Genomic DNA, 12,601 nt, shown 5'->3' on the forward strand with positions numbered 1-12,601 from the left:
TGTGGGTAAAGTTTGCATCATGTTGATCAATACAATCAGACTTTATTTACTTTATTTGGTTTTTATTACTGCGCAGTTACAAACGTGCACCAAGAAAACAAAACATGTCTCACACATCCAATAATACTAAGTCGCTCATAAACTGGATACTCTACATTGGTAACATTTGAGCTCTTCATTTGAAAATAGCAGGCATAAAGGTTGACACATTTTCAAGCAGCCAGATTTCTATCAGCAAGCTAACATCAGCCGGCGAAGCCCAACTCTTTGTAGTCGGCGTCAATGACGACGTCCATCACGTTATTCAAAGCCTGCTTCCCGGCGCCGTCCAGTCCTACCTTCTCCTCCAAAACCTTTGCAATTATTTCCGTGATCAGCTGTAAAAGAGTCAAACAGCAGGAGGTGCGTCAGCAAAGTTCCAGGACACCAGTCTTGGAGTATAATTCAATTTAACCTTGTAATTGACGAGGGCTATCTTGTGTTTTGTGGCATGGGTCTTGGACAGGGGTTTGAGGATGTCGGCGTGATTGCCTTTAGCTTTCAGCAGCTCCCCCAGTTTGGTAAGCACTGTGACACCATGGGCAGAAATGGCCGCATTTCCAGCCAGGTCTTCTTTGGAAATCCCTGCAAACTTGGGGAACAGCTTCTGGGTCTCAGGGTGCTCAGTGAGTAAGCTGTAAAGAGAAAGTATGCCGGTTGCCGTCTTTTATTGATTAATCTTTATGTCTTGAACTGCATTCTTTACCGCCAAAAGCAACTGACCGAGTTATAACCAGACTTCCGTATGTGTTCAAGTCCGCCTCTACTGGAGCCCAGAATTTCAGAATTGTGTCAAAGTCAGCCATGACTTAAGGATATGTTTGAAGAAACTGTGTGGGGGAAAGATTAGAGCACACCGGAGAATACAAAGCTAATTGGAGAGAAATTCAAAAGGAAAGGAGGAGGAAAAACCAAGACTATTATCCTTTTGTTCCAGTATTGTATTTAATGGCCAGCAGCCATTAAGCGTTGCATGAAAGTTATTATGAATACATTACCTCAGCTTTGACCCCAATGCAGCAGCATTGTGTGCCATGTTCTTCAAACGTGCATGTTTAATTTTGAATCTTAATTCCTTAACTTCAAACAATAAAATTCAGCTTTCTAATATTAAAATGATGAAGCCGATAAAATGGCAAAGCCTACCTGTGAAGATATAAAAGATCTTGCTGCGTTGTCCAATTCTTCTTGGTATGACCTTTCAACCACCTTATATATTCCCTCCCTCTGCCACATCACGAAAATATCCCGGCACGGACTCCTACCGTCATGCACGTCTCACAGGCTTCAACACTTCCACACCACGCTTATCCCGCCACTTAGGAATCTAGATAAACAGGTCATTAGCAAATTGTTCGCATTGTGTATACGAAATGAAAACAGCTTATAATATTTAGGCCCAGTACCACTTGTACATCCCACCCTGTTGATTTAGACCCCTGGCGTCTTTTCTAATGTCAACAATCTCGAACTTGGGTTTTAAATCAGACAGTTAAATTGGACCGGCAAATTGGTGCTGCTCTTAAATCCAGCTTTTTATATATATTTCTTTTTTTTTGGTTGCAAGTAAAGCCTCTCCTCTCACAAAACACATAGAAACAGCAATCCATGCCTTCCCAGATAGATTCCTGTAGTTCGCTTTATTTTGGAGTCAGCCAGTGCTTGCTCAAGCATCTCCAGTTGGTCCAGTTGCTGCTTGCCTCTTAATGAGTTCGTAGGAGGGAGGATGTAACTCCACTTCTGGCCTCCTTTCACTGGCTTGCCATACACATTAGAGTCCATTTTAAGATTGATTTGTTTTTAAATCTTTAAAAGGTCTCATCTCACCTTACCCTTCTGAGCTCCTCCACCACTCCGCACCTGCCCTGTGCCTCAGGTCAGCGAACCAGATGCTACTCGAGGTTCCGAGGATTAAAAGAGTATCAGGCACTGTCTTTTATGCCTTTTTTTTTTACTTTATGCACAGCACTGTATGTAGCTATGGTTGTTTTTACAGTGCTCTATGAACTATATACCACGGAGTTGGCGGGACTTCCAACTTCCAGGTTTCCACCCATCAACGTTGTTTCCGTTCCCGGTTTGCAATAGGCGAGTGTTGGAACGTGGCCAGCAGTGGCCGGAAACGGCGCTGATGTGTAAAACCCGGAAGTCGGAAGTCCGTGTCATCTACCCCATATAAATAAAGTTGAGCTGAGTTGAGACATTTAAAAACGAAAGTTGGGTTTACGACTTTATGTCCCCTTTAAATATACATTTTCGGGATGAAACCATTGTCTCGTTTTCTCGTTCATTTTGGAGAGACTTGAAGAGCTAAACCATTTTTTGAGGTGACACTTGATTTAAGTTTGCAAAGAGAGCCACTTCAATTTATATTGCTTGGCTTGAGTCGGTGAAAGGTAAAACCTTCCTCCTCTGAATGATGATTGGTCACATCGGTGCTCAGCGTCCGCGCTTGTCCAATCGCTTCTTCCAGTTTAGTCACATGGCTTAACAAACCCGGAAGATCACAGTACCAGTCGGCAGAATTGCCTTTCCAGAGTGGATGAGTTTATCGCTAATGCATACTTATTGACGCGATCTAAAGTAATTCAAACTTTTAAATCACATTGCTTGTTAAGTAGAATTCCACGCGTTCTTCGATGATACGAGTTTTGAATAACGTCAGAAATCTGTCCACCGCTCCAATGAAACAAACTGGTAACATCTATTAGTTTTATCCCTTGAATGATTGTTTCATTTGTGTTTCATTTTGTGCTGTACTAATTACATCATAAGAAATCTAATCACATAAACAACAACCTAAAAACAACCAAGAGGGGTTTTAATGGATATTACTGATACAAATGAGCCGTAGACACAGGCCCAACTTTTCATAATATCATTTGACAATTAAATTAAGGTGAATAAATATTGTATGTGTAATGTAACCTTCAAACCTTACAGTTCCTCATAGCTAAATAACCATATATAGACATTGTTATGTATGTTACTGTATGTAGTACATACAGTATGTGTTCAGGTTGTTTTTTCCCCCCAGAACTATCTCTACCAGTCCCCTGGGGAGAGATCAGAGGGAAAATTTGGGGTCCTGATCATGGCCGTCCTGTGCTTTGCCTGCACGGCTGGGCTGACAACTGTGGCACCTTTAACACTCTTATTCCTCTTCTCCCTAAAGGTAAATACAAATATTGAATCAACATACATATACAAGTTTACTGTTGTGTGCTCAATAAATATTAATAATTGTAAATCAAAGTAAACATTATTCATCACGTACACATTCATCAGTAGTACAATTAGCTTTATTTATTCGAGGTCCAGGCACAGACAAGACACAAAATACTGTATAAAACCAAATGACAACAAATATGCAGAAACACCCCCCAAAAAATGGAATGCTTTGGATATAGCTCTTTATTTACACCATGTCGTGCCTAAAGCACTTTATAAAAGGCTCACATTCACCTATTAACACACCAGTGTCCGTGCAGGACTCTGCTAGGTCCACTGGGAGCAAATTAGGGTAGTGGGAGGATAAATATGAAATGGACAACAACAACAAAAAAATTACATGGAAATAAAATACAAAAGCTAAAATTAAGTAGAACATTTAAGCTAAAATACACTTTAAAAGCTGCTTTTGAAGGGCAATTTTTTCGAGGGTGTGTGTATAATATTTGAGTGTATGTTATTCTCGCAAAATTACTATAACAAAAATATCACTGTCTTTGTTCAGTTTTGTAAACCTGGACTTTTTTTTTGTTTTGTTAAGGTAATAAACCATAATTGTTTGTGTCCGTTATCTGTCTCTTCCTGTTAGAGTGCAGATACGTGGCGGTGGACCTGGCAGGTCACGGTCTGTCCTCCCATCGTCCACCTGGCGTCTTTTACTCCTTTCCTTCATATGTGGCCGATATTCACAGAGTTGTTGACTGTAAGTGTGTGTTTTTTTTTCCCAAGTAGGCTTTGTTAGCATATTGCTGTGTTAATCTCATTTGCATACACTTTCTATCGTTTGATATAGACTGATTATTAGTACCCCCCCCCCCCCCCCCCCAAAAAAAGATTATAATCCTTTTATTGATTTCAATCACATTGAGCATCCGTGCTCACAAGCCCTTGATGTTCTACGGCAAGTCAAACCAATGTGCGGTGTCGTATTGTGATGAGATGCAGTCGCTGCCTGATGATCTGTGAAATTAACTCCCACAGCCCTCCGCTGGCGCAGGTTCTCCATCCTGGGCCACAGTATGGGTGAGCAAGGCCTTGGATTAGTCACATCTATTTGTGTATTGCTCCTTGGTAAATGTGCACATCTCCATCTTTTTTTTCTTTTCAGGAGGGAATATTGCTGGAATGGTAAGTGTGTTTGTTTCACCTGTCATTATTTTTAGCCAGCGTTTGACATGTTGTAATCAGTGCTGACTTCGATCCACCTTGTGTTTGATGCAGTTCAGTGCTCTTTACCCTGAGATGGTGGAAGCTTGTGTAATGCTGGACTCTTACGGATATTTACCCACTGATCCGGTAAACTTAAAAGAATGATTTTAGCAAGAAGCCCAATGATTTGGAGTTACCTCAAATGTTGAATGACTATTCAGAACTTATTGTTTTATTTTCAAGGATGAGCGCTATTCATTTCCAATGTTACTTGAGTTCAAAGTGAATGTTGTAGCACATCTAAAGGTAATTATTGAAATGTTACCTCCAGTGTTGTTTAAACATTAAGCCTGAACAAATACTGTATGTAAGAAGATACAGTAAAAGCTTTAACATGACATTAGACTTGAGTGAATCATCTCACATGACATTTGGATGTATACACACCCCGGAGCTTATTGAGACTCCACCAAAAACTATCAACACATCTTTGCCAGCTCATAAACTGTCAACCTTCTGGAAAATGTATATTGGAGTTTTATCAGTGTTTTTTTTACATTTTTTTTATCATTAACAAAAAATGTTTTCTCTCCAATACATTTCAATGGCCGTCAATTATATGTCGATTTTTGCTATTCGCAGCCGGTCCCAATGCCAATCCTTTGCGAGTAGTGAGGTTCAACTGTTCGGTTTTAAGTTTTAATGTCATCATCCACCATTAGATGGCAGACATGGCTTCTTGCACTAGAGATAGATCTTAAACAAGTGCCCTATACTTTATCAATATGAGTAAGTCTAATATTTTTTTTTGAATTTAAAATGATATTGCTGGACAAACAGTCAAACATAATATTTACATTTCAATTGAGTTAATTTAAGTTTTGTGAAAGAATGCACAAAATTAGTTCTTTGCACTTAATGTAGGTTTGCTGTTCAGCAGTTTTGTGCCATCTTTTTGCACTGGAAAAAGAATTACAGTATGTGGTTATTTTGTTGTTTGCTTCAAACTCGTTGTTGTTTAATAGTGGGCTTTTTATACATGCATTGATTAAGAAATGTATTATAAAAAAATGAAAAATATTAACTCATTCACTGCCATTGACGGTTATAGACGTCAAAAAATCATTTGATCTATTTCTATTAACATTTTTTTTTAAATCCACAAGAGTATGAAAACCTGGAAAATTAGAGAAAATTATCGTACATTTACAACAGATATAAAATTTGTGATTAATCGTGAGTTAACTATTGAAGTCATGCAATTAATTACAATAAAAAAATTAATTGCCTGATGCGATAAAAAAAAAAAAAAGAGAAAAGATTATTAAAAATTAGGGGCGTCAGGCAATTAAAATTTTTAATCGGAATTAATCGCATGACTTCACTAGTTAACTCACGATTAATCACACAATTTATATCTGTTCTAAATGTACAATAAAAAAAATCTAGGTTTTCATACTCTTGTTAACAAAAGTGGGGGAAAAAAGTTAAACTAATAGAAATAGTGCATTTTTGACGTCAATAGCCGTAAATGGCAGTGAATGAGTTAAGAGCATTTTTGTCATACATCTGGTTAGAAAGTGTGCGGTCCTTCAAAACTGCAGTTGGTTGGGGAATACAATCTCAGTGGTATTACTATACCAGAAATGTGGGCCAGTCTTTCCCTTGTCAAACCCACGTTACTGCATAGATTGTAGGTTCAGACATATTTCAGGATGGTTGGTAGCAGATTAAAGCAATCAGTGCATTGGCATGAAATAGTGAGTGATTAATAAATGATCATTTACCCCAAAATATATTTTTTAACGATGCCGCTGACTGAGATCTCAATGTTTTCAGACGTGTCGTGTGGCATGCTTGCAAAAAATATACCCAGTTGAATACATTTGAAATGGTCAAATTGCCCCTAATTCTCCACAGAACACTGACGTCTCACAATAAGGTCTTGTTTACAGAAAGAGATACCCAAAATAATGCGTCAGGGGATGGATGAGCTGTTTCAGTTTGAAAAGAAGCCTGAAAAGACTGAGCGAGTTTACACCTATGAGAAAGCAGTGGAAAGGTACATCAGTCTTGTTTTTTTCTTCTTTAAGACTCCCGCGCTTAGCGTCTGCCTCTTGATTTTCTTTCTTTTTTTGTCTCAGGTTGTTGGCAGCAAACCCAACTCTGTCTGAGGCGTCTGCGTGCAGCCTTTTAGAACGCGGTCTTGTTCAAGTTGAAGGAGGTTTGTTTTCAGGTTGTTTTTTTTTCCTCCTGTGCCCCTCACTCACATGAATCCCTATTTTTTTTTCTTCTGTAAATTGAAATCACTATGATCTTGTCATGTAGGAGTTGTCTTCTCACGTGACTTCCGTATCAATTTGGTAGGTTCCTGTTGTGTGTCTTCATCTCTAAGGTATCACATGCATTAACAATGTTGTCTTTTTTTCTTTTTTCTTTTTGTATGTAGAAAAACATAGTTCGTATCACCTTGGAGCAGAGTCTGGAGCTGCTCTCCAGGATACAAGCCTCTGTTCTGGTGGTTCTGTGAGTTATTAATTTTTCAGCCACATACAATAATGAATTTACTCTATTGCTACACTTCAACATTGGAATTCTACAGCTCTTTTTTTTTCTCCCCCTAGTGCGGATGAAGGCTTTGAAAAAATATTTGCAGAAGCAGATCAGAAGAAATTTACATCTGCGATCCTGCAGGGCTATAAACAAAAAAATGTAAGTGTGTCCTTGTAGAGTAGGTGTGCTTGTAGAGACCCACAAATAGACAGAACAGCCAAATAATGGCGAGAACAGAGTAACTAAGTGTCTAGAAATGACCGACAGACTGACCAACTGAATGACTGACAGACATTGAGTCAGACAGGACTGATAAACCAACAGGGTAGCAAAAATGAAATGACCATCAGGTAGTCAGACTAACATACTAACAGAAAAACAAATAACAGAAATTGTGGTGTTCCACAGGGTTCAATTCTGGGGCCTGTGCTGTTTTTATTGTATCGGCTGCAGTGATATTTTTTTCGACGTATTTTTCGTCACGAACGTTTTTTTTTTCTTCAGACCATTAAACGGAAAAATAGAGGGCATTCATTGAGACCATAACTAAAATTGACTGACAATTTCGTCAATGACTAAAACGAAAACAACAGTGACGGAAATTCACATATTCCAATCAGAAGGAATGAAACGCGGGTGGGAGAAACTGCTCACTGCTCTTTATTTAATGTTCAAACATGTTTACATTCATTGTGCAGCTGAAGGAAAGCTTTAATCGACTAAATTGATAATTTAGTCGACTAAAATTGCATTATAACTAAAATGCAAAAAAATGTAGTCAAAAGATAACTAAAGCTAAAAAAAAAATTTTTTTTGTAAAATTAACACTGATTTGATGCCTCTGGGTTCCATCTTAAGAAAACAGTGGTTGTTTTAAAGTGCTAGACAGACAGACAGACGAATAATAAGAAGGACAGTCAGACGAGAGAGAATAAATAAAGCCGAAAGACTGACGACCTTCAAACCGACATTCCAACAGCATACAAATAGCTGCAGAGATGCTAAAGCAACATTCAGGCAGATCAGCTAAACATGCTTGAGGGCGGAGTTCCATCTCTCACCTCTCTCGTCTCCTGCTTCCTTTCCTTCAGCACTCGGTGGTGACGGTACCCGGCGGCCATCACGTCCACCTGAACAACCCCGAGTTGGTCGCTCCGTTAGTGTGCGAATTCCTCCACAGCAAAGTCTTATCGTCGACGGTCAGAGCGGACGGACTCACGGCTAAGCTGTAGGACGGACACGTCGCACGCATTCTTTCGTTACAATTCTCATTTCAACATTCTTACTGCTTACATCCAAGTTGCCATGTTACTTGAAATGAAACGTTCATATTTGAAATAAATGTAAATGTGTTGTTGCCTTTATGTGGCACTTTTTTTTTTTTGCCTTAGGGTAGGATTCCATAGACACTTCCTGACACTCTGGGAAAAAAACAGTTTAACATTTCAGGCCCTTTGGCTACAGTCGATACGGGGAGCAGCCTCTTCATGTCTCCGGTGAGGTTTGTTTTTCTTTCTGTCCGCCTAATTTTGTTTCGTCTGGCCAGTTGACTCGTGCAACATGCGCAGACGGCGGTCGCCGTATCACCTGCTCTACCCGCTACCTTTTGAGCAATGCTTTAAATCACTGACTTTGAAGTCTCCTCCCATTAATATTTCAGAGGTTGCATGAATAAATCAAAAGGCAACTAGCAGAGGGAAAGCAGCAGCACCAGAGCGGCTCAGGGGCTGCATATTAGAAAGGTGGTCCGGCTGCTCTGGTCTGTGGAGGATTTCCAATTTGCATCGCAAGCATTTTGCATCCTTGAATTCCGCTGCTCTCGCCTTGCGTGGCTTTGTAAGATGCTGTTAAAAGCCCTGATGCATTTGAGGATTTTTGGTTTTGGTTTTGGTTTGCTATTTAACTGGAAAACCTTCCGTGTGTCAATACGAAAATGCCTGAAAACACTGTAAGGTGTTTTTTAAAGCCAGCAGTCAGCAATCCTAAAGCACCTTGGAGCAAAAGGATGCATTCAGATTAAATTAAACAGTGCAGTGTGCTGTTAGCTCCAGCTGATGGTGCTGTGGGTCAGAAAAGTTACAAAAGTGATACAATTTTGCAGTTAGTTGGCTCAAATGAAATTCTACCATTGTATTGTCCTTGTGTACAAAGTAGTTCTCTCGTTTCTGAATTAATAGTACAGTATTACGCCTAAATCGCGGGGGTTACATTCCAGACCACTTAATCCACAATATAGATTTAGATACTTTCTGTATGCATGTTTTTATAGCATTTAGCTTATATAGCATTTTTTTCCAAATCTAAACATGACATTCTGATTAACTCATTCACTGCCATTGACGGCTATAGACGTCAAAAATTAATTTGAACTATTTCTATTAGTTTAACATTTTTTCCCACTTTTGTTAACAAGAGTATGAAAACCTAGAATTTTTTTATTGTATTAGAACAGATATAAAATTTGTGATTAATTGTGAGTTAACTAATGAAGTCATGCAATTAATTACGATTAAAAATTGTAATCGCCTGGCGCCCCTAATTTTTAATAATCTTTTCTTAAAAAAAAAAAAAGGTTATTAAAAATTAAAACAAAAAATGTTTTTAAAAAGAAAAAGAAAAGATTATGAAAAATTAGGGGCATCAGGCGATTATTTGTAATTGTAATTAATCGCATGACTTCACTAGTTAACTCACGATTAATCACAAATTTTATATCTCTTCTAAATGTACAAAAGAAAATCTAGATTTTCATCCTCTTGTTAACAGAAATAGAAAAAAATGTTAAACTAATAGAAATAGTTAAAATGATTTTTTTTTAAAGTCTATAGCTGTCAATGGCAGTGAATGAGTTAATATTACATTTGTGGAATATGATTTATGAAGCAAAATCCAGTTGTTTTTGTCCATCTCAGAGGAGAATGTCATCTTTAGAGTAGTGATTATTGTCAAGATTTTTTTGGGGGTTCACACACTAACAATCTTATCTCACAACATATATCATGCCCAAAAATGTACATTTTTAAAAACAAACCTACAGCCTTTACTTTCTGTAGGCATAAAGAGCAGGATGACAGAGGATGGCGTTCAATAATATCCGTACAGTAGCGGTAAAGTCACTGCTTCTGCCTGAGGTCATTATTTTTAAAGGTTACTTGCCATGCTCTGTAACAATCAGTTTGTTTCCTAGATGATCTCTCATGACAGGTCACAGTGGACAAAAGTGTGGATGGCAGCGTGGGTGAGTCAAACTGCACACACACACACACACACGCACACACACACCCCCACACACACACCACACTGATGGCATATAAATAGTCCACCCGATTGATGCTGCATCCTCACACCCTCCTCAGGTGTTAAGGGCACCACTTGGGTCTCATCACATCCAATCAGTCAGTCCTAAGCCACCGGGATATCATTAGAGCTGCAATCAATTGGTAAACAAAGCAGGATGTAGCACCCCTGTCTCCTAATTGCGTCCTTTCTCTCGTTAATCACACAAGAGTGCATAAACGTTGTGTTGCGGGTCTCATGTTTGAGCCAGTGGGACTCTTAGCTGCATGCGCACTTCCTTGTTTCAGGTGGGAAAGGACCGTTTTAAATGTCAGGGTCTTGCTGGTTGGAATGCTCGACTTTCCCTTTTATTGTGCGCCGTTCTGTTTGAATGATTTCTGAAGCAGCTCGAAATTGTCGATTGTGTGAAAGAGACAAAAGTTCACAATTCCAGCTTTTATTTCATGGTATTTACATGGAGATGTGCTTAACAACTCAGGTGAGAGCAGCTTTTGTTCGACCCCCGCCAAAAGTGTTGGAACATGTCACTGACGGGCGTTTCTAATTGCTCAGGTGGTGCCTTTTTAGATTGCTTGCATTTGAGAGAATTGTTTTTCTCTTTTGGATTTGGACCTGTGAAAAATGCATTCAGAGTAGTGGAGTGGTTCAAGCAAATGGCTGGCATGTGGAAGGTCAGGGTTCGATTCCCTCTTGGAACATGTTTGAGCTTTTTGAGATTGTTGAAATTTAAAGTGCATTACAAATAAAATGTATTATTATTATTATTATTATTATTTTCTGTTATGCAAACATAAAGACCAGAGAGCTGTCATGGCAGGAAGCTGAGGGGAATTCGATCAGAGCTATTCAGTTTTCATTATACAACAAAAACCAAAGGAATTGACGTTTCCGTTCCAATACTTTTGGACGGGACTGTTTTTGACCTAAAATGGTGGAAATAATTGTGAGTCAAATTTTGAGATTATTCGCTAAATTTTGTGATCATCAATCATAGTCTGTGATTATGAATTTTTTTAAACAGAGCAAGAACACTGTTGATTTTAAAAGATATGTGAGCCAAGATGGTGAAATACAATTTTAGATCTGTATGTTTACTCTCCTAATTTTCCTAATTTCAGCATATTCTGATGTCATTTCTTTCTTTATTTAGAATGAATTCAAATTGTAGGTTCAATGAATATATTTGAGTCAACTTCAAATTTTTTTCATTCCCGCACAGGCAGTAGCATCTTTTTTTTTTGGGGGGGGGGGTATGAAAACCAGCACAGTGTGCTAATGGTTAGCATGTCTGACTCACAGTTCTGAAGATCTGGGTTTGAATCTCACCTTCACATGGTTTCACCATTTTTATGTGTATGTCACTTTATTTTCAAGGATGTCGATTGTAACTATTCGAGCCCCAGATTCTCACTTAAGAGAGCTCGACTGAGAAGAATTTTTTTTAGATTCATGACACTATAAACAGATGCATTCGATGTGCACGCATTCATTGTGATTTAGTGCTGAAACAAATATTTGCATTTGAGAAGTGTTGCCCTTCCGCAGTGTGCAGTGAATTAAAAACCACAAGTTCTTTGGCGGCAGCAATCATCCTATTATGTGGGACACTTTAGGCTAAATTGCAGAGTGCTGAAGTAGTGAAAATGAAATCAAATCAGACACACTGATGTGTCATCATTCTGGTCCGAGGCATCTTTTCCTTTGCGGTGATGACTTGGAGTTTAACGCCGCTCTCGACCGAGAGGCTCATAAAATGCGAAATGGGTGAATTTGTTTTTATCTCCTCTCGTCCTCTCGCAGGAAAATAATCTCACTTCCTTTGCCCTGGTGTGCTGGCTGTGCATCTCTTTTGGCAGGATTTGTCTTCCCCTCCCCTGAGATCGGCGGCTTCGTTTTTGTGAGTCGCTGCTCATCCCTTTTAAAAATGAAGCGTAACATTTGGGCCCCAACAGGCCAAGTGTCTTTTTGTTGTCAGCCACAACACTTTGGAGGCCGGAGACACAATCAAATTCATTTCATACAGAGGCTACAGTCGTCAAACAGTATGCTGCCATCTGAATGTGTGGCCACTGTTAAAGATTGATTGTCCATAATATCTATAATTGAAGGTAATGGTCAGATTCAGTGGCTGCAAATGATTCCGTAAGGGGATGCCGCGGCGTGGCGTAACAATTGGTTAACTGGTCGAGAAGAAACAGTTGAATATGTTTGGAATTCTGTGGCTCCCTGTTGATCTCTAAAATAATTTGTTGCAAAAAAAACCCCTTTTTATAATTTGTAAATTTTTTTAGATAAAATATGAAATAATCGTTTAGATTAAAAAAAATAATAA

General features: G+C 38.8%; 2 protein-coding genes across 3 annotated transcripts; one reads left to right on the plus strand and one right to left on the minus strand.

The window, feature by feature from the left end:
• Positions 1-245: 245 nt before the first annotated feature.
• Positions 246-1,953, minus strand: mb (myoglobin). Its single transcript, XM_086082432.1, has 5 exons — positions 1,872-1,953; positions 1,186-1,366; positions 763-869; positions 455-674; positions 246-377 (listed from the first exon to the last, which is right to left on the minus strand). The coding sequence occupies exons 3-5, from the start codon at positions 843-845 to the stop codon at positions 246-248; spliced, it is 435 nt and encodes a 144-aa protein (XP_085938558.1). The 5' UTR covers positions 846-869; positions 1,186-1,366; positions 1,872-1,953.
• Positions 1,954-2,539: 586 nt separating this feature from the next.
• serhl (serine hydrolase like) lies at positions 2,540-8,336 on the plus strand. Of its 2 annotated transcripts, XM_086082740.1 has the most exons (12): positions 2,540-2,736; positions 3,077-3,214; positions 3,860-3,973; positions 4,252-4,293; positions 4,379-4,398; positions 4,492-4,566; positions 6,375-6,481; positions 6,564-6,643; positions 6,748-6,782; positions 6,869-6,945; positions 7,044-7,131; positions 8,064-8,336. In XM_086082740.1, the coding sequence occupies exons 1-12, from the start codon at positions 2,679-2,681 to the stop codon at positions 8,202-8,204; spliced, it is 975 nt and encodes a 324-aa protein (XP_085938866.1). In that variant the 5' UTR covers positions 2,540-2,678; the 3' UTR covers positions 8,205-8,336. The 2 variants fall into 2 exon arrangements, with proteins under 2 accessions (XP_085938866.1, XP_085938868.1); XM_086082742.1 differs by lacking the exon at positions 4,492-4,566.
• The last annotated feature ends 4,265 nt before the right edge of the window (positions 8,337-12,601 follow it).

The sequence above is a fragment of the Leptonotus elevatus genome, chromosome 8, assembly GCF_054856555.1.
Source record: "Leptonotus elevatus isolate MCC_2025b chromosome 8, RoL_Lele_1.0, whole genome shotgun sequence".
NCBI classification, from domain to species: Eukaryota; Metazoa; Chordata; class Actinopteri; order Syngnathiformes; family Syngnathidae; genus Leptonotus; species Leptonotus elevatus.

Bases quoted from the DNA above. Each gene is read 5' to 3' on its own strand.
- mb (XM_086082432.1), bottom strand. From the start codon at position 845: ATGGCTGACTTTGACACAATTCTGAAATTCTGGGCTCCAGTAGAGGCG. The intron at 675-762 runs GTCAGTTGCTTT...TTCTCTTTACAG, and splicing joins GGAAGTCTGGTTATAACTCG to CTTACTCACTGAGCACCCTG. The intron at 378-454 runs GTTAAATTGAAT...ACTCTTTTACAG, and splicing joins TAGCCCTCGTCAATTACAAG to CTGATCACGGAAATAATTGC.
- serhl (XM_086082740.1), top strand. From the start codon at position 2,679: ATGATACGAGTTTTGAATAACGTCAGAAATCTGTCCACCGCTCCAATG. The intron at 2,737-3,076 runs GTAACATCTATT...TTTTCCCCCCAG, and splicing joins CGCTCCAATGAAACAAACTG to AACTATCTCTACCAGTCCCC. The intron at 4,294-4,378 runs GTGAGCAAGGCC...TTTTCTTTTCAG, and splicing joins CATCCTGGGCCACAGTATGG to GAGGGAATATTGCTGGAATG.